General features: G+C 52.0%; 8 protein-coding genes across 8 annotated transcripts; 4 read left to right on the top strand and 4 right to left on the bottom strand.

The window, feature by feature from the left end:
- Positions 1-22: 22 nt before the first annotated feature.
- On the bottom strand, positions 23-3,664 carry LTS14_010828 (uncharacterized protein; the record flags this gene model as incomplete). Its single annotated transcript, XM_064843504.1, has 6 exons — positions 23-1,168; positions 1,851-2,405; positions 2,463-2,805; positions 2,859-3,330; positions 3,392-3,421; positions 3,481-3,664. The coding sequence occupies 6 exons, from the start codon at positions 3,662-3,664 to the stop codon at positions 23-25; spliced, it is 2,730 nt and encodes a 909-aa protein (XP_064688913.1).
- A 609-nt stretch (positions 3,665-4,273) lies between these two features.
- On the bottom strand, positions 4,274-5,950 carry NOC4 (Maturation and nuclear export of 40S ribosomal subunits interacting protein; the record flags this gene model as incomplete). The annotated part of the gene is made up of 1 exon (XM_064843503.1): positions 4,274-5,950. The coding sequence occupies one exon, from the start codon at positions 5,948-5,950 to the stop codon at positions 4,274-4,276; it is 1,677 nt and encodes a 558-aa protein (XP_064688912.1).
- A 190-nt stretch (positions 5,951-6,140) lies between these two features.
- Positions 6,141-6,999, top strand: ATP4 (atp4 subunit B of the stator stalk of mitochondrial F1F0 ATP synthase; the record flags this gene model as incomplete). The annotated part of the gene is made up of 3 exons (XM_064843502.1): positions 6,141-6,171; positions 6,225-6,688; positions 6,754-6,999. The coding sequence occupies 3 exons, from the start codon at positions 6,141-6,143 to the stop codon at positions 6,997-6,999; spliced, it is 741 nt and encodes a 246-aa protein (XP_064688911.1).
- Positions 7,000-7,433: 434 nt separating this feature from the next.
- AMD1 (AMP deaminase) lies at positions 7,434-10,928 on the top strand (the record flags this gene model as incomplete). Its single annotated transcript, XM_064843501.1, is given in 2 exon segments — positions 7,434-8,417; positions 8,433-10,928. The coding sequence occupies 2 exon segments, from the start codon at positions 7,434-7,436 to the stop codon at positions 10,926-10,928; spliced, it is 3,480 nt and encodes a 1,159-aa protein (XP_064688910.1).
- Positions 10,929-11,422: 494 nt separating this feature from the next.
- On the bottom strand, positions 11,423-13,352 carry LTS14_010824 (uncharacterized protein; the record flags this gene model as incomplete). Its single annotated transcript, XM_064843500.1, has 3 exons — positions 11,423-12,056; positions 12,287-12,315; positions 12,861-13,352. 3 exons carry the CDS (start codon positions 13,350-13,352, stop codon positions 11,423-11,425), a joined length of 1,155 nt encoding a protein of 384 aa, XP_064688909.1.
- Positions 13,353-17,523: 4,171 nt separating this feature from the next.
- LTS14_010823 (uncharacterized protein) lies at positions 17,524-18,422 on the bottom strand (the record flags this gene model as incomplete). Its single annotated transcript, XM_064843499.1, has 4 exons — positions 17,524-17,575; positions 17,643-17,681; positions 17,740-17,826; positions 17,917-18,422. 4 exons carry the CDS (start codon positions 18,420-18,422, stop codon positions 17,524-17,526), a joined length of 684 nt encoding a protein of 227 aa, XP_064688908.1.
- Positions 18,423-21,312: 2,890 nt separating this feature from the next.
- On the top strand, positions 21,313-21,646 carry LTS14_010822 (uncharacterized protein; the record flags this gene model as incomplete). The annotated part of the gene is made up of 2 exons (XM_064843498.1): positions 21,313-21,338; positions 21,412-21,646. The coding sequence occupies 2 exons, from the start codon at positions 21,313-21,315 to the stop codon at positions 21,644-21,646; spliced, it is 261 nt and encodes an 86-aa protein (XP_064688907.1).
- A 2,819-nt stretch (positions 21,647-24,465) lies between these two features.
- Positions 24,466-25,075, top strand: LTS14_010821 (uncharacterized protein; the record flags this gene model as incomplete). Its single annotated transcript, XM_064843497.1, has 2 exons — positions 24,466-24,759; positions 24,815-25,075. The coding sequence occupies 2 exons, from the start codon at positions 24,466-24,468 to the stop codon at positions 25,073-25,075; spliced, it is 555 nt and encodes a 184-aa protein (XP_064688906.1).
- Between the last annotated feature and the right edge of the window lie 550 nt (positions 25,076-25,625).

Genomic DNA, 25,625 nt, shown 5'->3' with positions numbered 1-25,625 from the left:
ATACATGTCTCATGTAATCTCCTCAAGATACACTATGTAATCGCGCAAAAGGCCGTCGACTATGGTTTGTGGAAGCCGAAGGATCGTCGATGCGCTCACGCTGCTTACTATGGGAGTGTACTGCTTCACCGTGCTCATTCTCTATACCGGAATGTCTTCCACGTAAACCTGCTATCTCAAACCTGACCACGAAACGACAGACTAGTGCCGAGCACAGAAATCGCATCGCAATCTGTCCAATGGCGTCCAGTTGTACAATGAAGAGCAGCGCTGAGAACGACACTGTTGCAAAGACCAGGTGGAGAAATTCCATGAATCCTGCGACGCCGTTGAGGATGATACCGGTGCGCAGGTCGTTCGGCCGGGATTTGTATCGATTCTCGTAGCAGGGGTGGAGATGTGAAGCACATGACATGAATTTGTCACGAGGCCTCTGTCGTAGGGATCGATGCCGAGCCGCTTCTGACGGTGACTGGATCGTGTTCGTAGTCTCGGTCGATGCAGTATCGACACCTTTGCCTCTATTGACTATGCTGTGCATCGGTATTTCCTCCTCAGCCGGTGTTGCTGACTCGTTGCCTCTTTCGCCACTTGTCTCCTTCAGCGTGAGATAGTATCCAGCTGTGGCAAGGATGTGTATGATGGCCGGCACAAACATCCACACGAACAATGGCCAGGTTCTTGTGCACCCCCAGGCCAGGATGGGGTTGTTCGTTATCTGAGTGACCAGGGTGAGTGTGTTGGGGAGTGCCGCGGGGGCACTCACGTAGCTGCAGACTCCAGCGATTAACGACGCTTGAGCAGACCAGGGACCCACAGTGATTGGATGCCGAATATCGTGGCGGGAATACTCGATGATCAAAACTTCGCCTGGACTCTCGAAAGTGAAGACTCGGCTCTGCAAGACTGCTGGAGAAGACACAGAGAGTAGTATGGAGAGGATCGGCCGATGCACGCCTAGCACCGCCATCTCTGTCAGGCTTGGTGCGATTACTGCTAGTATCGTGGGTAGCAGGCCCAGAATCAGGTTCGAGACGCTCATGTTCGCCTTCACCCACTCGGTAGAATTGTTGAGGATGGGAGAGGAGAAGGCGCGTGCAGAGATAGAGGCGATGGCGATGGAGATTGACAGCGCATCGGGTGTGCCGGGCACGGTGTTTGTTGAGGACTACGATCGCATGCAGGAACATCAGTCAGAGGATGCGAATGAGGCGATGCAGAGAGTAGAGGCTATCATGGACAAGTAGGCAAAGGGAGCAGAGCCACTCTTTAACCACCGTCACAAGCCTGGCAGTGTGTGCCTGGGAAAGCAGGAGTCTCGTGCGGTAAGACACCCACGGAAAATCCCTCTATACTTTACCACCTTACTAACATGAGGCATAGTCTATCCTCCAGTCGGGCTCATCGGCCACCTTCCAACCGCTTCGCAGCCCTGTTCTAACATCCTCCGCCACGTCGCTTCCTACGAGGGAGAAGGCAAATTAGGAAGAGCCTGCGGTCAAGGAGGAAACGAAGTTCGGGGTGAAGAAGGAAGCGGACGAGAAATACTATGGCGTACATGTACATGCATGAGATTTGCTCCAGGCGAAGACACGAGATGAGGTCTGGAGAGAAAAAATGCGGGGACTGGACGGAAACTCAATTAATCAGGTAGTATCGGCAATTTCATGCTCTCTATCTGACTTCCGGTACCAAGCTCGCCGATGTGGGATCGACTCCAAATGTTCTCTCTTCAAGAAAGTGGTTGATAGGATGCATACAGTCGACTGCAAGATCATGTACAGCGGCTGCATGCAGGAGATAACAAGAGCACCCACCAGCGGTCAAAACCTCGAGCAGACAGCTCATACCTCACGCCTCTCAACAGTGACAGCTTTGTCCCCATCTCCGCCCTTCGTAGCATCCATGACGATCTGCTCCTGCAGCAGATCGTTCTTTACGGCATGCTTACCGTCGAAGATCGTACTGACCTCCTCCAACGTGATCTTCGATGTCTCGGGATATGTGAAGTATACAATCACAAAGGCCAAGACGATGATCAGATCAATTACGATGTAATACTTCCAGCCGATGTTCTCTAGTGCCACAGGATTGAGGTAGTTGAAGCCCGTGATACTAGCCTGGACCAGGAAGTTCTGGGTGACGATCAATTTACTACGTGTATCGTAAGCCATACATTCAACCGTATAGCCAGTCAAGATTCCGTTCCATGTCGTGGCGTAGAAGGCTGAAGCGACGAATATGAACGCTATGACGGCGTGGCCAGCTTGTACGTTGTCGTATTTTGTGTATAGCGCGTTACAAATTGTCCACGGGAGAAAGCCGCAAAGCAGTTGACCGGTCAACGATGTCAACATCATAGGCCGTCGTCCGTATTTGTCGATGACAGAGGCGCCCCAGAAGGCCTGTTGTATTGTTGTTAGCAGAAGCAGATTGTTTGGCAATGCGAAGTGATCACTTACCCAGCCCATATTCCACATTGTCAAACATCCGTTGATGATGGATTGCGTGCGAGGATTCGTGATTCCAATGCCAGACAGGACGACAACCAGATAGTATCCGATGAGAGTCGTACCCGTCGCCTGAGTCAAGAAGGAGATGGACGCAACAATCCATGTCCTCCATCGATTGCCACGAGTCTTGAACAATGCCAACCAGCCACCGTTGCTCGTCTCCCTCTCGAAGGCAATCGTTGTCTCAATCTCCTGCATCTCGAAGTTCACCAGCGGATCATCCTCGTCGCCGCCGCAGTGGTACTTAAGTAGGATCTCACGAGCTTGCTCGACTTTGCCGTTGCGGATGAGCCTGTGAACTCGTTAGCTGGTGATGAAATCCAGACGAGGGTGTACAATACTCACCACCTGGGCGACTCAGGCACGAACCACGTAAGTGTGATTGAGATGACGGACGGGAACATCTGCAACATACTCACGCTCCTCCAACTCCAATCACTTTGTATCGTTAACGTCCCCAGCGTGACCCAAGCAGCGATCGTAGCTCCAAAGTAGTATAGAGTATTGAGCAACGTGCTCAACTGCGCCCGATGCGTCGGGTGCGCAAGCTCTGCTACTAGCATTGGAGCGGCTGTATACTCAAAGCTCAAACCCATCCCGATGATTGCCCTTGCACTGGCGAACATGGCCAGGTTGTGGGCGAAGGATTGGAGGAAGACACCCACGATGATGATGACGGCGCCCATCATGATTGTAATCCTTCGGCCGACTTTCTCGACTAGCCACCATAGGAAGAAGACCGCGAAGACGGAGCCGAGGCCTTGGGTGCCATTGAAGATGCCGAGTTGAGCGCCGGTAGGGTGGTGGAAGTCTGGGACTGAGGATTAGAAACCAGGCTTTGTTGTTGCATGCGTGGTCTGCCGTGATGCTGTACTTACACTCTTGCCAGTAGGTTAAGGCTTGGAGACCTGTGCAATGTGTCAGAGGATCTCCCTCAACATGGTGTGAGAGGTAAAGTAGATCCTACCATTCATCAAACTCCCATCAAATCCATTTGTAGCCTGCACCATCAACACCACGCTGAGCCATCCATACAGCGCTCGAAGGTGAGGATACTTGTACCATGGCTTCGTCAGAAGCTGTTGAACATTGATTGTCGTGTCTCCTCTGCCACTTGTCCCAGCAATGATCTGGTTCTGGTTCTTGTCCATGTTGTCAAACTCAATCCAAGCGATGCTTGGAAAGGAGAATTAAGGTAAGCAGTAAAGCTGCGTGGAGAGATGATCATATAGGGAACCTCCTCGCATCTGACTGCCATTGTTCTACTTCTCAAGCACGAGCAATGCCATCTCACTTTAGCCGGGCGAACAAGCAACGGCAAGACTGTACCGAGTAGCTTCGATTCAAGCCTCTTACTGACTCGACGACAGAGAGCGCCCTATGGTGTATCGTGGAGAACGTCCCACCAACCCCACAGTAAGCCGCGAGACCTCTCCTCAAGTATCTAGAGGTAAGTCGTGCTGATATGCGGGGATGTTACTCTGGTACTGTATGCAGTGTCGATCTCTCGGGACCCGATGCTGATCTTCCGGCTAAAATGGCTGGAGTGAGACATCAGCAACATGCATTTTTTATTACCATGGGCTGTGGTACGGTACTGCATATCGATACGACGCGGGTATGGTTATGAGATGTGCATGTACGGTGGCAAGGGGTCTGCACCTTCTTGTACGGGTAGAGCTAGTCTTGCTGGGAGTGTGCTTAGCTGGCCACTTTCTCGAGTCAGTAGCAGAGCACGAATTTTCTGTTTGCAACTACCATCATGTCATGACTTGCAGCGCGCTCTTGAGCAAATCTCCCACCTTGTTCAACCCAACACCACCATCGACCTCATCACCATCCCACGTCACAATCCTCCTCGGAATCTCCCACTCCACAACCGGCACTTTCCCCACCTCCTTCCCCAGCTCAGCATCCACAAGCGTAGCATAACTATGATCCAAGAAATCCTCGAGCGAATACTCCCGCTTTGTGAACTGCTCGCCCATGATTTTCGCTAGCGTGGCGACATTGGGGTGGAAATGCGATTGCAGTGTTTCCAGTTCCCAGAGGGAGGAGTCGATTGCGCCAGTGATGTTTGGGTCGGGTTGCAGGGGGTCGAAGGTGTCGTTCATGCCTTGTTCGGTGTAGTCTAAGTTGTTCACGTAGATGGCGTGAGCAGGGTGGTATAGTCGGTGAAGCATGAATGTACATGCTGGATGATGCTTGAGCATATTATACACCCACGGCACGATCCAGACGATTGCGCCGGGTGGGGCGTGCAGGCTTAAACGGGACAAGCGTTTGATGAAGGATGCTACCATTGTTGCTGGGAGATGGGTCGAGGACATGAAGGTGTCTAGTAATCGAAAGAATCGTGATCGGTGTTTGCTGTGCAGAACATCCTCGTCTAGGAGACTGTAGAGCTTGGTGTAGAAGTCTGGGTAGTCTAGATTTCGTTCCGTCATGAGGTGGAAGATACTACTCATGGCCAGCAGAGCAAGACTGCCTCCTTGGTCGAACGAGTCGGTCAAGAAGTCGGCGAGCATTTCCATCCGCGCTGCGAACCAGGGTAATATTTGCGTGGTCGCTATGCTTAGGAGACGTTTCCGGGTGTCGCGTGAGAGTGGTGATCGGAAGACTGATAGCCATGCCTCCTGCGCCACTTTGCGATGTGCGTTTAGTGAGACGAGCTGCTTATTTTCTGGTGAGGGCGGTTCCCCGTACCAGTCTTCCAGCTGGTCGTCCGAGTTTGGCACTCCTTCGATCGATGCTAGAATGTCCACAGCGTTGGTCGCGACTTCCTCCGCATCCTCGTTGGTGGTTTTGAGGACCTGCTTGATGGCGACGAAAGTGTAATACCGGACATCATCATGTTCCTCCAGATACGTCTCCACGAACTCCGCCCTTGGACCCTCGGCATCTGTATCCTCGATAAGAGTCTTGATCACAACATAGAAAGTCGAGCTCTCAGTCCGCCAAGCCTGTTCTGATCGTCGCCCACCCTGCGAGGCTTCTTGCTTGACCACCCGCATAAGAAGATTCAAGGCCAGACTCTCCATTTCTGGCTCTCGACCGCCAAGCCATGTTGCCAGGCTGTCTACGTAGTCCCGAAGTCGCGCTTTCAACCACTGCACCACCTGCGCCTCACTCTCCCCAGCACTACTGCTTCTGACCAGCTCCTCCCCCGCGATTAGACGGCAGAAGACTCGACACAATGCGACGGCTGCAAGTGTCGAGGTCTCAGACTTGCTATCGATCTTGCTGACGACGTTCTGCAGCTCGACGATGTTGTTGTAGTGTTCCTTGCCTTGCAGTACTTCCTGCTCCAGTCGCAAGATCTTCGTCTCTGCATCCTCTCCGCTGGCTTTCGTCTTTGGTGCCTTCCGAGGCCTGATATCTCCATCGTGTCTACGCTTCCTCGCCGTACCGGCGGTGGCCTTAAGTAGCCCTGGCATCTGTGTCGTGTGGTGGAAAGTAATGATGCCGAATCTACAATCTTCAAGCAGCAACTTTCTCGAATTCTAAAGTGCCTCAGGCATCTGCCTCGGCAACATCCGAGCAAAGCTTCAGTCGGAGCATTGAGGAGTGCATCACCTTGAGAAGGACGGCAGAAGACCTATTCACAGTACATCCTCACCACACACAATGGCGTCGCTGGTAGCAAGACGCGCCTTGGGTAGGAAACTCCATGTACCAGTGCTTTTGCCATGCCTACTGACTGTCCACCAGGCGCCGTCCGCACCCGTCCAACCCTCCTCCGCACCAGCGTCCCTGCCACGAGCGCCTTCACCACCACCCCTCTCCTCAAAGCCGATAACCCCCAAGTCCCCCAACAAGACCCCAAGGCCACCGCCAATTCCATCATGGACGCCCTCCCTGGCAACAACCTCGCCTCCAAAGCCGCCATTCTCTCCGCTGGTGCTGGTCTCTCCGTCGCAGCCATCAGCAACGAGATCTACGTCGTCAATGAAGAGTCCATTGTTGCTTTGTCACTTTTGACCATCTACTGGGCTGTGTACAATTATGCTGGACCAGCGTACAAGCAGTGGGCGCAGGCTACGAGCGACAAGTACGCGAGCATCTTGAACGCGGCTCGCAAGGATCACACGGATGCTGTCAAGGCGAGGATCGACAATGTCAAGGACTTGAGTGGCGTGATAGACATCACAAAGGACTTGTTTGCTGTTTCCAAGGTACGACAATCAAATCAATTATTAACCAACTAGCTTCATGGACATGTACTCAATATATACAACAGGAAACCGCGCAACTCGAAGCCCAAGCATACGAGCTCGAACAGCGCACAGCCGTCGCCGCCGAGGCCAAGAGCGTCTTGGACTCATGGGTGAGATACGAGGGCCAGGTCAAGGCGAGACAGCAGAAGGAGCTGGCTGAGAGTGTCATAGCGAAGATCGCCAAGGAGTTGGAGAACCCGAAGGTTCTGGACCAGATTCTGAAGCAGAGTGTTGCTGATGTGGAAAGGATTGTTGCGCAGAAGGCTTAGAGTGGTATGATAGTCGCGTGTAGGAGGTCAAGGGCACAAGGACTGCAGTGGCTGTGAGGGCTGTAGTTGTGTATATAGTAGATCATACTGTTTTCTTGTCATCTTCCTGCACTGCTAGCCACTTGTATTTCCGCACGTCGCGCACGCTGTCGCCCATGTTAGGTCATCGTCACATGTCAGCTGGTAGGAAGATAACCTTGCCTGGCGAAGCTTCGTCCAACAGTAAACAAATCAGATATGTAGCACAAAGATGTCACACTAATATCCTCTTCTGCGTTGTACACTACATCTTCATATAAATGACTTCGATTAACCGTATCCTCACCTTTCCAGTCTATCGGCCCGTCTGACGTCTGACAATGCACCTGTAACACTTCGAGTCACCGCACGACATCACGTTCTTTCGATCATATCCTGTACGACCACAAGCAAACATGATGCAGCGATCAGCCATGCCGGCCTCGTTCGCGCCCCACCACATCTCCCGCGACCACGATACAGACGACAGTGAAGCGGGAGACTTTGCCGTGTCCAGTGAGAACGATACCGAGCACGATGAGGAAGAGGAACTGCACGAGCTGCACGAATCTACGAGTCTAGCAAGGCGAGCAACACAAGACCTTCAGGACGGTATTGGAGGGCGCAAGAACTCGATCAACGCTGGGACAAGAGAAAATGCCCCCGAAGCCGTCGAGGATGGGCCCGAGGAGAGTGAAGAAGTGTTAGGTCTGCTTCCACGTGATAAGCAGAGGAGGACTACGCATTACAATTACCATCTGGAGAAGCAAATGTCGCATGTGGAAGCCAAACAATTCTACCAAAATCAGCTGCAGAGTTCTTTGGTGAGTATGACGGATGAAGCAGGAGGTACGGCTGGGAATAGTCCTGTGGTGGGCATGAGTCCGGTGATCAGGGCCAGGACGCAGTCGAGTCTTGCTGGTGGTGATGCGGGGAGTAGTTCGGGCAGGAATCCCGGTTTCAGGCTAGGTGCTAGAGGCTCGAAGGAAGGGTTGGCTGGGTACAGGAGTGCTTTGCCTGTCAACTTAAATGACTCAGGCAAGCAACCAGCAAAGCCCGAACACATCCGCGCGAACGGCCAATCGAATGAAAACCTCTATTTTCAGGCCGACCAAGCAGCGCGAGCACATTCTCACCACCCAGGATTGCCACACGAATCGAAACCGATGCTTGAGAAGGAAGGGATCCATGGCGCTGGCGCTGGAATAGGAGTCGGTGTGGCAGGAGACTCTAGTGTCGCTTCCGAGTTGAATGCCATCTACAGCAATATCCAGAAGATTCTGGATCTACGGCATAAGTACATTCGACTCTCACTCCAGGGACCGACTGATAATCCCAAGGATGATCCGAGTTGGCCGGTTTATCCTTCTATGCCGGAGCCTGTATGGCAGGAGAATAAGGTACGGTCGTCGAAGCCCCTTGACGGTGAGAGCGAGGAGACTACTACTGCTCCTGCTTCGCCGCTTTCTGCGAGGGCGAGGAGGCCACGTAAGATGGGGCAGGATATCGGAGAGGACTTTGAGCTGGAGGAGTGTTTACCTCTACCTGAAGCGGCGGAGATGTCTTACGAGCTAGACGAAAATGGAGTCTACCAAGTTTACGAGACGTCAAAGTCGGCGGAGATGGGCGAGCCGATTCTGCAGATACCAACGATACGGGAGTTCTACATGGATCTGGACGCTATACTTGGAATCTCATCCGATGGTCCAAGCAAGTCGTTTGCGTTTCGGCGACTGCAGTATCTGGAGGGCAAATTTAACCTGTACGTTCTGTTGAATGAGTATCAGGAGATTGCCGATACGAAGGCTGTGCCGCATCGAGACTTCTATAATGTGCGGAAGGTGGATACGCATGTTCATCATTCGGCCTGCATGAATCAAAAGCATCTGCTCCGCTTCATCAAGAGCAAGATGAAGAAGAGTCCGGATGAAGTGGTGCTGTTTAGGGATAACAAGTACCTTACCCTACGAGAGGTGTTTGAGAGCATCAACCTGACGGCGTATGATTTGAGCATCGATACCTTGGATATGCACGCCCATACCGACTCCTTCCATCGTTTCGACAAGTTCAACCTCAAGTACAATCCTGTTGGCGAGAGCAGATTAAGGACGATCTTTCTGAAGACCGATAACCATATTGAAGGCCGGTATTTGGCTGAGATCACGAAGGAAGTCATTAGTGATCTGGAAAGCAGCAAATACCAAATGGTTGAATGGCGCATCAGTATCTACGGCCGCACACTGGACGAGTGGGACAAATTGGCTGCCTGGGTGGTGGACAACAAACTCTTCTCCCCGAATGTGCGATGGTTGATTCAGGTCCCGAGACTTTTCGACGTCTACAAATCTTCCGGTCTGATGGAGAAGTTCGAGGAGGTCGTCACGAATCTCTTCCAGCCGCTGTTTGAGGCTACGGCGAGTCCGCAGAAGTACCCTAAACTGCACATATTCTTGCAGAGAGTCATCGGCTTCGACTCCGTGGATGATGAGAGTAAGACGGAGAGGAGAATCTACAGGAAGTTCCCGCTTCCTAGGAATTGGGACACGCCTCAGAATCCGCCGTATAGTTATTGGATCTACTACCTTTTCGCCAACATCGCCAGTCTGAATGTTTGGCGTAAGCAGAGGGGGTTCAATACTTTTGTGCTGAGGCCGCACTGTGGTGAGGCTGGGGATACGGATCATCTTGCTGCGGCGGTGCTGTGTTGCCATAGTATCTCACATGGTCTACTGCTGCGTAAGGTCCCGCTGCTGCAATATATCTTCTACCTGGAACAGATTGGGGTGGCAATGAGTCCGCTTTCGAACAATGCACTCTTCCTGGCGTATGAACGGAATCCCTTCCTTCAATATTTCCGGCGTGGCCTGAACGTCAGCCTGAGCACTGATGATCCTCTCCAATTCGCTTTCACGAAAGAGCCGCTGATTGAGGAATATGCTGTTGCAGCACAGATTTACAAGCTTAGTGCGGTGGATATGTGCGAACTTGCAAAGCACTCGGTCTTACAGTCTGGCTTCGAACATACGGTCAAACAGCGCTGGCTGGGGCAGAACTTCCACCTCCCAGGCGTGGCAGGCAACGACATGGCTAAAGTGAATGTGCCGAATATTCGCGAGGCATTTCGGCATGAGACGTGGTTGCAGGAGATGGCGATGATTGATCGTTATACACGTCCCCAAGGCGCAGGACAGCAGCGCCTTAGTACGGTGACACTGCCAGCCGAGGCGCAAGGTGGTGGTGTGGGAATGGTGGATCGGACGACCGGGTTGAATGTTACCATGATGGGCCTGCCGAGTCCGACGTTTAGTATGAAAACACATCCTAGTGCTACGAATCCGCTTGCTGGGGATGGTGGTGCACAATTTGGCAGGGATGGTGCGAACGGAAGTCAGTTTGTCGATCCTGGAACTGCGGGACAGGCGAATCATCCTAGTTCGTCTCGGACGGCTGATCAGGCGATGGGCTCAGGTAGTAGGGGTATGGGTGGCATGACTTTCACCTCGCCTACTACTTATGGTGGCCAACCACATTTCCCGCCCCAGCCGCCAGAACCTGGAAATGCACTCACACCTTCTGCTACTACTGCGACTTCGACGCCACTATCGGCAGGCTCTTCCACGTTACAGTCTGGATCTTTTGGCGGTCTGAGCATGAACAACGTCGAGCCGAGGATTTTCCCAGGCGTTGTCAGTGGACAGCGCAGGAGATCATCCATCTTACGCGGCATCCCAGGCTCGACTTCCAATTTGAGTGCTGCTGGAAACGCACCCGGAGAAGATGGGGATGTGTTGAGCGGGAGTGTGGGAAGTCTAGGGTCTGTGGATAGGAGGATGGCGGCCTTCACGTTGGTGGGCGAAAGTGCGCCGGATGTTATTGCTGAAGCTGGTGTGGAGACTGATGAGGATGATTGATGGATGATAATTCCCTGAGTGTTGTAGGATAGTGCGATCAATAATGATAGACATGCTCCTAGGACGGGCACAGTGGTCTCCGAGAACTCTCATCAGCCTGATTCACAGCCTCGTGGTCGCTTGCATATTGCTGTAGGCTCTGCTGAAATGATCAACGGTCAGACTTCGGCGGCGCATCAACTCTGCGACATGTTTCACACATACTACGGGACGCTAAGCCGCGTGCTTTCGGACCGCTGTGAGACCTTTGGGGGTGAGACATGGAGGATTTAGTGTGCAGCCACGCCGTTGAGAGCGCAGGCATCTACTGTGCAGAAAGTTGAGTGATGAGTTGTCAAATGTTTTAACTGCATGATCTATCGAGTACTTGTGTCTCCCGCTACCATCCCTTTGTACTCACAAGCAACTCGTGCTATACCAATCTCTCTTGCTCTGAGCCAATGTCCTTGATTCAAGCATCGTTTGTAACCCAAGCCCAAGCACGAGAGCCCGCACTACAGATCGAGAGCAAACGCCATAGCACCAAAGATTGCCGCCGACAGAGCCGGAATCTGCATCCTCATCCCGGCATTAGTTGTCTGTACAGCGACGCTGCTGCTCGCGGAGGCGGTGCTAGATCCGTTGATCGATCCAGTCGTTTTCGAGCTTGGAGAGGCTGTCACGAGTCCAGCGGCGACTCTGCTTGTGGTTGGGACTAGCTCGCTGTAGACCGAAGTCTCTGGCTGTATACCAGAGGTAAAGGGTACCAGGGTCGCGACGCTCGTAGCTGCCGTAGCGGGAGCAGTTGCAATGGCCTCGAAGCCAGGTTTGGTAGGACTGAGGACCTCATCGATAACGTGGATGACGCCGTTGGCGATGAGGATGTCGGCATTGATGACGCGAGCGTCGTTTACGAAGACGGCTCCGTCATCGCCGACGGTGATCGTGACGTCCTCACCCTTCAGCGTTGGCAAGCTACTGTTTGAGAGAAGTGTGCTGTAGCCTACAGATCCACCGACGACATGATATTTCAGAATTTCGGCTAGCTGATCATTCGTGATGTTGGCAGCACTGCTTGCAATGGCTCGGAAGGCATCGTTGTTTGGGCAAAAGATGGTGACATCGGAAATGGTCGCATTAGTTAACCAACTACATAGTTAAGGGGGGTTACTAGTTAACTAGTTAAGGTTTTAGTAACGCTATAGTTAACTAGTTAAGGTTATCGCTATAGTTACGCAACTATAGTTAACTAGTTACTATAGTTAAGGTAGTATAGTAGTATAGTTTCTTAGTAATATTAAATACTAGCTAAGGCGCGTTCGTTTACGTAATTATAATAACGGAATATCGTTAAACTAAGAAGAGTTATTTATACTAACCTTACGCTTATTTCTATTACGCGTAGGAGCTATAATAAGATAGTCTTAAGGTAGTTAAAATAGAAGTAATTATTAAAGAGGTATAAAGAAGCGCGAAACTAATAGGCGAATACGGGATAGCGGAGTAGTTCCGCTATATTCTTAGTATAGATATAAGAGGGCTAAGAGATGCGCTAGCTTTACTAGGAAATACGCTAGCCGAGTTAGGAAGAAGCTTTATATAAACTATAAAGTAAGACTACCCTTAACTATATTAACTAGTTAGCTAAAGGTTAAGGAGGGTTACTAGTTAACTAGTTAAGGTTTAAAGAGCGGTATAGTTAACTAGTTAAGGTATTAGGGTAGCTTAACTAGTTAACTATAAACATAGTTAGTTAACTAATGCGACCATTAGCCCGGTTTTCGTGGCCGCTCCGGCCAGGGCCGTGAAGTTGCCAGTGACCAGAGTCTCGGAGATACTGAGAGGGATGAGGAGAAGTTATGTATGATATGGATGATGCCGTTGTCAAATTCAACATTCTGTCTTCGTCAGCTTGCCATTCGGTAGTGCGTGCAATGTGCGATCTTGACGCACGGTAGCGACAACGCCACTCGGCACCTTGACGCCGCTTACAACCTGCGCCTCGCCCGTCTCGTTCAGATTGACCGACAGAACTTGGCCTCCAGTGACATTAGAACCCGATACCTCGCCGTCAAGAACAAAGCTCGAGTAGTTCAGGTAGGTGTGAACAAAGGTTGGAATTGTGGTGATGTCCTCTGCCCTCACGACACCGCGAACGAGATGATAATCGAGTATTTGGGCTATGAGGCCGGAATCGACGGAGGCTTGATTGATGGTAAAGATACCGCCATTCTGCACGATGCTTGCAAAGGCATCGTCATTGGGTGCGAAGAGGGTCACATTCTTCTGGGAACCGAGGAAAGCCGTAGTATTCGAAGCCTGGCCTAGCAGGCCGTACAGCGTCGACAGAGATGGCTGCTGCGAGATAGCCGTTACCAGGTCGGGAGCCTCTGCCAGAGCGATGGCGGCCACAGAGGCGGCTATGAAGAAGATGTCGGTATGCATGTTGATATAGTTGGCACGTAATGATGGAAATGGTGGCCGGACGGTGCCGAAGCTTGGTAGGTAATAGAGGTTCAATTGATGGGTGATGCTATCATTCTGAAGGGGAGGAGAGACGTTGAATATATACTCACTTGACTGATCATGCTCGCACAGATCACCGCATGAGGATAACGTTGCTCGATTCCACCATCACGACTAGCCTACACTACGTCACGATGGTATGCTCGGCTACGAGGCTCGCGCAAGCGAATCTACGCAATAGTAAGAGCACGGTCAATATTCTCAGCGGCGACTTCAATCTCCGTCGACAGCAGTCTCGTCCGCTCGTAAATTCGTAGCGCACATGCCAAGGTGCTATAGTACACAGCCACGGTCTGCATATGTAAGTGCTTCGATCCGTGAGCATTGAGCCAAGAGACTGCCGCAGGTCTGGCATAGTTGTTGGCAATGTCCATTGGCGCTTTTTTTCACGCTGGCAAGGATCGATTGTACCGCGTTGTTCGAGGCATGAGTGCCTCAAGAGAAGCATCTCAGCTTCTGTAGCGCAACATCGTCTTTGGACGATGTTCTCGATCGCACCATGATGTTCTACTCGGCAGTCATTTGGCATGCGCGGGAGACACTGGCACGGCGCAAGCGGGTCCAGGATATTGGGGCGTGCTTGACGCCTAAGTCGAAGCGCTGTGGTTGCAGGATCATCTCATATTTTAGTATAGTGGCCAGGAAGCGTTCAGAGCGCTATTCATACGAGCTGTCATGGCGACATGACATGTCGCGTAAGTAGGAACAGAATTTGTTAGACTGTGTGCGAATGGACTCTCATACAAGCAATGTCGTCTGGATGATAGGCTGCTGGCAGCTAGGTGACCCTGGCGTGAAAGCACTACTGTAGTCGTCATCCTGTCCTTGCCGCCACAGGTGCAGCAGGAGGATAGTGTCTGGGCCGGTATACTTGGCAGTCGTCTAGTCGGGTGCCGAACGGCAAGCGGATGATCTTTCCATGGGTCAGATCTTTGCACTGCCTCGAAGTCCCGCCAGTAGCCATCACTAGTGCACGATAAGTCTACTGATTTACTTCAGCTTTCTGAAGTAAATCACGAGGGGTGGTTCTTGCACTGCCTCGTTCGCTCTCGCATTATGATTGCTTGCAAGCAACAGAAATTCATGTCATGGACGTCATGACTTCAAGTTATGATCGCGAAGATGCAGCCTGCAATTGTTCGTGCGGACCATGGATGCATAAATAAAACGTAGTAGTGTGGGACGGCCAAAGCGTTTGAGAGCTACATTTATTGCGGGCTAAGCAATGGTCCCGCAAGCTCACAATAGTATGCAGCTGTGTTCCGATTGCCGCCACCTGTCGATAGACCGCCGTGCTTATGGTCGAAAAGTGACATTTGGATGGCGCGCGACATGCCGTACTGAGGTAACGAGCTGGCACTACAGTCCCGACTCATTAGCTGAACCGCTCCGTGGCAAGCCCGTATTGTTGCACTCCTCCCTGCTTCGGAAAGTAGCGAAGTAGCCGACGCATGGAATGTTAACAACTGCCCCATGAGTTGGCCTTGTTCGTGGCCAGTGTACTGCCTACGTCGACATGGTGAACACTGATATGTTGGCATGGTGAATACCGCAAATCCGCGAGCTGTGTAGCACACATGCCGTTTTATCGTCTTCGCGCAACCACATAAGCCCGAGCAGCGACAAAGCAAGGCGGCCATTCAAATCGTAGCCGGGTCGCAACACACAGAGCGTATGCATGCCGAAATCCCTCCGCAAGTCCTTCTGGTGAGCTCAGGCTTGTGAGCATACTGCATCCCGCCTATCGCACAATGCTTCGTTTGATCGAGCTTGCTCTGGAAGGCGATCGGCCGTGGTCCTGCTTGTGCTGCCGGTCGTACCTTCGTCGTGCTATCAGGCCAAAGTACACAGTGACCACAAGGGCCGCTATGCCAAGAACACTGCCGATCACAGTCCCGGCTATGGTGGCTCGGTCAGATGAAGCCGAATTACCGCTATCGTCGTTGTTGTCGATATTGTCGCTGTTCTGTGCACCTGCTTCTGGGCTCGAGGACAAAGTGGCGTAGTAGTTGGAGGACTTCGCCGATACGGCGGAAGTTACTGTTGAAAACGTGCTTGATATGGACGTGTTCGATGATAGCGAATTTGAAGACGACAGTGACGAGAAGCTAGTGTTGGCAGAGGTGCTTGAGCCGGTCATGTTGGATGGTATAGGTGGCGATGATGCTCCTCCTTGACACCCATAGATTCTGTAGGCCAAGAGTGCACCCAGGTAGCCATCATTGTACAAAGTGACGCAAGACCCAGCTGTTTGCGTCTCCGCTATTAGGTTGCACTCTATATCGGCATACAAAGCGACTGCCCCGAAGTCAGCTTTGTGCAATACCCTCTGCAGCGAAGACTGACCGATGCACCCAGGACCAAGTGCGGTAGTGTTGAGGCTCAGAAAGCTCTTCCGAGGACTGGTACAGTTGACATCGAAGAGTACGGACGTCTCGCGGTACTCTACCGACTCAAGGTACAGTTTGCAATCTGGATAGGTGAATGTGGTCACTGTACTGCCCCCGGCAGATGTCGATAAGTCCGCGTCACGAGCATGCGTGAGGCAGGTCGTGAGGGCTAACACATAGAGGGCTGAAACGGCCCTCATCGCAAGCATCCCCGCGACTCTCGTAAATTTTTCGAGACTGTCACGATGTCAGGCTGGTGACCGGAAACCTGATGGCTGACTAGACTGCTTGTGGGATGGAAGAGCGAAGAGACGAAAAGGCCTAAAGAGGAGAGAGGTGACGCAAGCGACAGATGCGCCATCTTGATCCAGCGCTCGTAAAAGTGCAACATAATAGCAACCCGACCGCCATATGACTAGTCGGCTAAAGTAGTATGGTGAGCTCGCGTAGCTCTTGGCTGGAAGTAGCGTCGTGCTGGTGCTTGAGCACACATGCTCGACTCCAGCCGGTTCGTCATAATCAGCAAGACAAAGAGACGTTCTCAGAGGCCAAGAAGTGAGTCTGCGAAGTAGCGATGGAATCTGCAGAAGTGTGTGGGAGAGTTGATGATGGATGGTGAGTTTTGTATTGCCTGATGGGAGAAGCGGGCAAGACAAGCGGTGCCAGACCCGACTGGTGGGCACGTGATCAAGGCGGACTTCTGCTGAGGGGAGTTCTATTCCTCGGATATTCCCTACCTGAATCAGATTTGCTTGACCTCATACAATGGTTCCTATGAGAGATGCCCATGGCATCGATGCTGCTTCAACGGCGTCATTATATGCCTCTGATTGTTACCGGCTATACAAGAAGACTCTGACTAGAAGTCGCTCACATCTCTTCTGAGAGCAGATCAAGGATCGATGCGTCCCATCAAGCTCTTCACAAGGTATACAGAAAGCGTTCCAATCCCTCGATTACCAACTTCCCCTCATCAGCCAGATTGTTGCGTCGCCGAAACACGACGTTCAGTAGAGCAACCGCGATCAACAACACGCAATTTGCCACGATCGTCCCCACGAAGCCCCAGGTGCATCCCGGACTGTCTTGCGTCCTGAAGATCAGATTCCCTGCGATGCCACCAATACCACCTCCACCGACGAGGTCGCACTGCAGAAAGCACGCTTCCACCGGCCACGGATGTTGTTTGCCTGATATGCCATCGTGCCTGGAATTGAAGCATTGGCGCCGGCAACACCTAGGAATGCGCCGAACAGCCTGACATTGGGATTGCCGTGAAAAGCCATGATCGGTAAGCCGACAAGTCCCACAATGGTATTGAATACGAAGATCCATCCTCGTATCCTGTGGCGGCCGCCAGCCCAGGATGTGGCATAGATCATGATTGCAGCTAGCACATAGGTGGAGCAACCAGGCATTGTGATACCGCTACGCTGAATCTCGTGTTCTGCCTTAAGATGATCGGCAGGAAGAAGGAGAAGCTGTAAGTGACAGTTGTTGTGCAGAAGAAGATCAGTGCAAAACACCAAAACTTCAAGATCCCGAGCTGGCCTAAGGAACTTCTGTAGCGCAAATGGCTCAGCTTCTGCATCTGAGCGATCCTGGTTCAGTCTGTCCAGCACGAGTTGGCATTCCTCTGGTTTCAGAAATCTGAAGGACGGGCGTGACAATTCTTGGTCTGGGAAGCGGACGATAAGGCATTAGCCGAGTAGACCTAGAGAGCAGGTGATGACGCCTTCCATGATGAAGATCCTGCCGAGCCAGCTTGTCAGCAAGGATTGTTCTGAGGCGAGTTGTGTCGCTGTCAAGGCGAACATACCATCGCCAACCGCGTATTCCTGCCACACCTCCCATTTGCCTGTGTACGCCAGTATATCAGCTTGTGGCATCAGTCTGCAAAGACGTGCTCGACGTACATGAGTCCATAAGCCAATATGCCCGAGAGAGCTGATGCCAGCGATCCGATCGGATAGAAAGCACCGTACCGCTTCGCAACTTCGTACCTGGTATACCACGTTGAGAGGAGGTACTCGCAACCTGTAACAAAACGTGAGCATCGTTCTACCTATCAGATGTCAAGGTCATCGACGTACCAGGGAAGACGCCAGCTTCCAAAAGACACAACAGCAGCCTCAGCCCAACAAGCGTACTCCAGCTTCAAGTGAATCCAAAGCCGATGATCACGCCACCCCAGATCTGATGCCGGCAAGAATATCGGAGGCCCAATCTTGCGACACAGGTACGTCAAGGGTGGCTGAAAGATGACATACGTTATGAAGAATGTCAATGTGATCAGCGAATAGCGGTACGAGATCAAGTTGAGATCTTGCCGCATTCCGGCGATGTAGGCATTCGAGACATTCTTACGGTCCATGAGGGAGACGCCGTACATGAGTCCTAGAGCTGGGATGAGTCGCCGGTCCACGCGGCGTGTGATGCGGCGAGCTGTGGCATCGTCGAAGATTGTTTGTGCTTCGGCGAGGTTATCGTGTTTGTGTCTTGAGCTGAGCGATGAGTCGGAGCCATCTTTCAGATGTGTATTGTAGGTCTTCTCGGAGTACACTGCTGCAGCGTTGATGGGCGTGGTTTGGCTAGCCATGATGCTCTCTGTGTTGCCGCAGGTTAGACGAAGCTCTGTCGATCTGAATGAGGAGAACATGGCCTTTATTATCTGGAGCCAGCTATATCCTTGGATACAAGATGTACCTTCGACTGTGTTGATGAGTAACACTGCCACTATCGCTAGGCGCCTAGACATGACGTTGTGTCCCGGAATCATGCTGGTGGCAATGCGAACAGTATTATCAGAGCTGAGATCCGACCCCTCCGCTTGGTAATGCAGGCAAGACATGCTACCCTGTGATTGCCATGCTTTGCCATAAGTACCAAGGAAGATGGTGACTATTCCGTACGTTTGCCCCATGGGGTCGTTGCTTGGGCCTCCAGAGTGCCAAAGACTTGGCTGCTGGGCGTTGACAAGACCGAGGTTGGAGGTACACAACGAAGACAATCCCATGATCTCGAGCCAGAAGTACGATTGATGATCCACATCGAGGAGCTGTGGTGAACGAGACATGCAGTCGTTGGACGACCTTCGCAGTGTCGCTGATCTTGCGTTTGGAGCTGGCCATGACTATGCACATGTCAACACCACTATCGCATACTGTGACTCTTCATCGGGGTTTAGTGCGACTCATCGCTCCAAACATCAGCGTCTTTGTTACACAGTTTACGCCCACAATTGTTGTAGGTTATCAGTTTCCCCTTCGTCAAGCAGCAAAAACCTAGCAGCAACAACGCAAGTACCATCATGTTATCGATGTATATCAACTTGCGACATCTGCAATGCATATTTCATGATTTGAGACATTCCGCAAGATCGATGGAACGAGTAGCAGTGCCTTAGATGACATCATCGTGCACGAATCAGCGACTCGACCAGACCTGCAAGAGTGTGCTGGACGCGCAACAATTTTCATAGCGGTGTCTTCGTCGTGGCTTCCCGAGAAATTCACGTCTTCGTGAACCATCGTAAGGCTGTAGAAAAGAGCGAGGTAATTAGCACCGGATTGCAAGGGCTGATACGGAGCGGAACATCCGGTGCCTGGGTAAGACTACCTAGCGAGAAGCTTAGCACGTATTGAAGACACTGCTCCTACTGCACCAGGTCATGCATGTGTCCTAGGAGCTGCTCGGAGTAAGCTTATGAGATTAACGAAGGCTGGTAGCAACTCTACTAACCCAGCAATCACTTCTTAGCTTCGATCATCCGTCACCAAAGTGGTTACGAGTGGTCAAGTCTGCAGAGCTCAAATACATTGCGAAGGTAGTCTTGAGCACCATCTTCGGAATTTGGCCGTCTGTACGACGTAATTTGGCCAGCGGCTGGACATGGCACACACCATAAAGGCTTCTTGTAGAGGGCAAGATTCGTGATATAGTAGCTCTTGCGGAAGATCGCTCAGAGCCACTGGTAAATAAATACTCTTGACATGATATAGACCTGGTTTCTGCTATCAACACCAACCTTCGGGAGGTCCATTATCTCTTAGCAGAACAGTGGAGACTTGCGAGTGCAAAGTCTCAGCGTGCCCGTAAAGCAATAGGGAGCTGGCATGATTCGTGACATAGCTGATAGGACGACGGTAGGAGTTATGGAGGCCTTTGAGCAGCATGAAGGACTTTCAATGTCTGCGGACCTTGGACTTGCATACTGCTCCCAACGCAGCGTAGCTTTGGTGGATGGCGAAGCAGTGCCGCTTCGCCACTCTGGAGACACTTGTGATTGCTCCTTTAGGTGTCATCGAGGAGGTTGTTTCTCTTGGTCGATATGCAGATCCGGCCAAAAATTTTCTCAACCACCTGCCTAGCCACTGCAATATTTAATGTGATCGAAATCGTATCTTCGTCGTGCGGCCGAGCATGCGACGACGGATCTTGTTCATCGTCTTCGAGAGTTGCGTCTGAACTCGATCTTGCCGCGACTTGTCCCAAGTCCGTTCGCTGACTTCATAGCTGCTACCAGGCCTACGAGTGGTTTCGACTCCGAAATCGAAGTGATCAAGTAGCTCTCCTACTCCGGACGCTCGTGCGTCTACAGCCGTGTCCCACGCGACGGTAGTCCGCTGTAGTGTGTTGTGCGAGACTATAACCATCCTTGACAGGAATCGGACCGAGGAGGATGTGTCTTCGCAGGGTATATGGCGCATCACTTTGAACCGTGTCTACGTTGTGTCTCGCGGGAATGCGGGGATCGTGATTGCAAAGCCATTTAGCATAGCCTTTCTCTGGCGGGAGGCTGTTGACGATGTGCGCGATAGCATAGTAATGAGTGCTCCTAATTCGATTTCCACGGCGTCAATGAACCTATGAAGGCGTCCGAGAGTCATGGGGTGGGAGGGTGAATTTATTGCTATCGACATTCCGCGGTACTGGAGCTGGATATTCACTCGCTAGCAAAGGCCAGGAGGTCCAGCATCCGACCTTTGGGCTCGCCGATCCGGTCTGACAGTCCATTACGGAAGCGTGTTTGGTCAGGTGGCATAGGTCGATCGAAACGCCTTTACCTCCATGACAGTCTCGGCAGCAGTACTAAGGATTTGCCTGTTCAGTATGATATGACCGCGGTTCTGTTCCACAGAGCGCGACTGGAAAGATAGTCATGACCTCGGCATGATGTGTAAAATCAAGTGTGCCTGTTCGAATCATTATGCTAACTTTCACAATGTAGTCCCCTTCGTCGCTTCTTCCTGCCCACGTTGCTGTTGTTGGGTGAGGTCGAGAAGCGGCAACGGGCAAGGAGGTGGGGTGTATGACATCACACGTCATGTGTACCTTGCATGTAAGGGTTTGGAGTAAGAACTACCCCTCCCCACCTTCATCTCCATGCTCAGATCTTCCTTTCTTCACAAACCAGCAACAATTGTCCAGCAAATCCAAGCACACTCAAACAAATTACTCCCAACCCAAACACCACCAACAAATCCATCATGTCTGGCAGCAACGCTCAGGGCGAGTAAGTCACCTGTTACTACCATCCTGACACCCCTCACGCCCTCAGGACACGTAGCTAATCCAACTTTCCGCAGGGGCATCATCCAGTCCACCGTCAACACGGTCAAGGACAACGTCAACTGGGCCGCCAACCAGCTCAGCGGCAACACCGAGGAGGCACAGCGCAAGGCCAACCAGGAGAAGGCCAAGCATGGCAACTCCATCGGCGACAAGATCGACGGCGCCGTCGGCACTGTCAAGCACGGTGCCAACGAGGCTTCCGACAAGGGCAAGGCCAACTACTACGACGGCAAGAGCCAGACTCATTAGAGAAGCTCTCTTGTGCTGAAGTAACTGGAATGATATGCATTAGGCACTTGACGCCTGCGGGCGGTCATTAAGGGTAGCGATGATGATGATGGCCATGGTGTTGCTTCATAGGTAGCACGGCTCAATGACATGAGAGGAATGACATCCAGATCAGAGTCTTGGCTATAGTTGTTGCCTCCGCATCGTGGCATGTGTTCGAATGTGGTGATCATGGTGCCCAGCCCCTTTACCTCACAGGTGAAATTTGGTGAATGCTTCTTGATATAATCCCACGAACTCCGTGTACCAATCGGTCTCGACGCACGTTCCTTCACGAGTAAAGTGAAGCAAGCAGTGACACGTATTCTGCCCTGCACCAACAGTGCGACCTCGGCAGCCGATATGGTTCTAGAATGCGATCACGCCATCGAGGACTGCTACAGATCTGGACCATGGGAAGGAAGCCAGGTTAAAGGAGTAGATTAGTAGCGAAAGCGGATCTCCGTTTCTCGCCTATACAACGGCAGCAGGGGCGGGCGTCGACTACCCTTACGTCCGATCGGTAATGCATATCGAAGATCCGTACAGACTGGTTAATGTTACTCAAGAATTCGGTCGAGGTGGTCATCGGCCAGGCGAGAGCACGTTTCTTCTTTGCGCAATCAGCGGATTGCAGCCATCTCTACCGCATTCATTCCGTGTAACGTCTTGGCGATCATGCCGGATCTGCCTTTCATGTCAGTGCTCAACTGAGATCACAGCTAATGCAAAGTCGGCAGCTGTCTTCCGAACCTTGTCGTCCAATTACTTCAGTGGTCTAACCAATCCAAGGGCGTCTATAAAGCTCGCAGGATTGCAACGAGCTCGTGCGCACCCCCCTGTTCAAGAGCTGCTGGAACAGTGCTTCGACCGAGCACAGGAATACGAAGACATTGTGCAAAGTTCCTGCAGATCTTGAGCGCTCTGGAATGCGGTCGTTTGCCATAATGTCTCTCCGAGCACGACACCACCAGCGGCTGGAGGGCAAGAATTCCTCTTGCTTCAACATGGGCACAACACGGTAAACGGAACATTCAGCGACATGCCTTGGATCAAAGATGTCTCGCTAGAAGTCAGCACGCAGTCTAACGTGATAACTATCATCGCTATATCTCTGTCTCTGACCATAGTCATGACGGTCTTCGTAGTCTTAAGAGGTTGTGTACGGCACGCTGTTATCAAGAGACCGGACAGCGATGACTTCATAACTTATTTCTCTTGTGTGAGCATGAGAGCTGAGCTGCAAAGCTGATCCTCATGCTAACTGGTGAAAGGCAACAAGCATCGTTTACAACGTGTTGGCCGTCTACCAAACTTGACTCGGGCTCGGTTTGCCGCTGTCGCTCCGCACTCAAGAAACCGCCGTCGAATACTGTGGTAGGTGACACACTGGAAGCCGTTGCGTAGCTAGCAAATCGATGACCAGAGCAGATCAACTTCACTGGACGGCCATTGTACATGCTCGGCATAACATCCTTTAAGGTCGCATTATGCTTCGCATACCTCCGCTTGACGACGCGGACAATGCAAGCATTTCGCCGCATCACCTGGGCGATCATGATTTTCGTCATTGTAGCGCAGTTGGCTAGCACTTTAGTGTTGAGTTTTTAGTGTCACCCTATCGACAAAGTATGGCAGCCTACGCTACATAAATGGTGTCTCGCTAGCTATCCTACGTGGAACGCGACAGCTGCGATTACGATCTTATGCGACCTGTTGACGTTTTTACTCCTAATCCCACTGTTCGCCAGGCTTCAGATGGATCGGCGCCGAAAGGTCGGTTTGATCTGCCTATTCGTGCTTGGCCTCTTCACTACCCTCTCTTCCGTTATGCGCATGGTGCAGATTCGCATTATCGCAAAGGACGGCAATAACTCGACTTTGGTCTTGTGGGGCACAGCAGAGCTGAACGTCGGTGAGAGTCATGTCCCAAACCGCTCTGATGCGACCATCAAGCTGATATCGTTAGGTGTCCAGATCTCCCTGACGTGCCTTCCAACACTAATGCCTCTATTCCGCCATTGGCGCGGCAAGAACGAACCTGATGCGTACACTTACGAGTCATATGATCAGAGAGGGAGGGCGTCAACCCGCCTCCAAACCTTAACAAGACAATCTGTCGTGGGGAGAGATCTGGATGTGCCAAAGCAGGCCCACTTCATGCACCAGAGTAGCCAGGGATCTGAGGAGGACATCCTGCCCTTGCGCGATGAGGACGGTATAGAGGACTCAGGCTCGATGACCAAGCGCACATAGGAGACATGACCAGCGCAGCGATGACAAAGGACGACAGACCTCGTAGCATTAGGGTGGGTTCGCAATGTTGCATTTTGCTCAAAACCCCTTGCTACAAATCTACGCAGGCGTATACAGCAGACAATGAATCTTCCAGCAGTCGCCATGTTGAAAATAGCCGTGTGATCACATATCTTGATGAATCTACCGAGTCCGCCAACAGTGCCGCGGCAGCGAAGGCTGCAACCCTCGTACCCTCGTGCGATGGCGTGCGAACACTTGGTTGAACAACTCCGGAATGCCCTGGCATTAGCCTTGCATAGTGTCAATGGTGACCAGCGCAAGCCCGGTGGAGGTGCTTGATGAAACGCGGGACAAGACAGAACATCTCCGGGGCTCGCGTAGCAGTCCGGCTAGCGTGGTCGGGAAAGACGATATCGCGCCCCAGAAACGTTCAAGATTGCGAGACAGCTTGCTTCGAGGCATGAACAAGCGGACCCGAAGTCCTGATCATTGGTGCTGGAATCACCGGCCTGGCTCTCGCTCAAGCGCTCAAGTCACAGAATATGACCTTCCAGATCTTCGAACGAGACACAAATCCATACCATCGCGGAAAGGGCTGGGCGTTGTACTCTCACTGGGTGCTGGACGACTTCCTCTCCCTGCTCCCTCAGCATCTCATCAACAGACTGCCGGAGACATACATAGATCCACAAGCCACTGCTCGAGGCGAGAATGGCCGCTTCACGTTCTTCGACCTGAGTACTGACGAGGCGAAATGGCAGGTGCCGCCTACACGGCGACTGAGGCTGTCGAGGAATAAGTTGCGGAATTTGCTGTTGGATGGGATTGATGTACAGGTAGGCGAAGCGAGATAAAGGGGGCTCGGAGCAATTGCTAATCTGTGTCTTCAAGTGGGCTAAGCGTGGTGTCAATATAATTCAGGATGGTGAAGGCCTCGAAGCTCACTTTGACAATGGATTCACTGTGGCTGTGCCCGTACGTTTTCTGGGTGCAAGCACAATCACCCCGGCAGACGTCGGTAAACGGTTCAAGGAACTCGACCCCTTCTGCTTTCAAGGTGGCGATCCACAGACGGACAGCTTCTTGTTCTTCTCTTTCCTTGACACTCCCACCAGCAACGACCGGAACACAGACAGCGACTTCGAGTGCTAGGCTATGGTCGGCTGGCCTTACCGGGAAGGGTTCCTCAATCGTGCCCAGCCTGTCCACGTTCCCGACTCTGATGAAGAAAGGCTGCGACTGATGCAGAACATCGTCCAAGGTTGGACATCACCGTTTCGTGAAGTGGTCGAGGAAATTCCAGCTGGCACGCCGGTGCAGCAGGTCCGGCTCGAAGATTGGCCGCCCAATGTGGCTCTGTGGGATAATCTCGATGGGAAAGTGACATTGATTGGCGGCGCAGCGCATGCTATGACGATATATAAGCATGTACTGAGCGCTAGTATTGGTGAAGGCGAAGCTAACAAGCCTCTCAGTCCGAGGAGAAGCCGCCAACCACGGTATCAAAGACGTGAAGCAATGGCTCAAGCATTTCGTATCTGTGCTTTGCGGCGAGAATGATGCGGACACCACGACCGCGTGCTCGGCATACGAATCTGAGCTGATTGCTCGCACTCGTCCTGCCGTCTTGCTGAGCCGGCAAGCGTGCATTGACGCCATGGACTACAAGCGTATCAATGACCGCTCGCCGCTGGTGTCCCGG

The sequence above is a fragment of the Recurvomyces mirabilis genome (genome assembly GCF_035927965.1).
Source record: "Recurvomyces mirabilis strain CCFEE 5264 chromosome Unknown scaffold_52, whole genome shotgun sequence".
In the NCBI taxonomy this organism is placed as follows: Eukaryota; Fungi; Ascomycota; class Dothideomycetes; order Mycosphaerellales; family Teratosphaeriaceae; genus Recurvomyces; species Recurvomyces mirabilis.
This window is presented reverse-complemented; position numbering and strand designations above follow the sequence as displayed.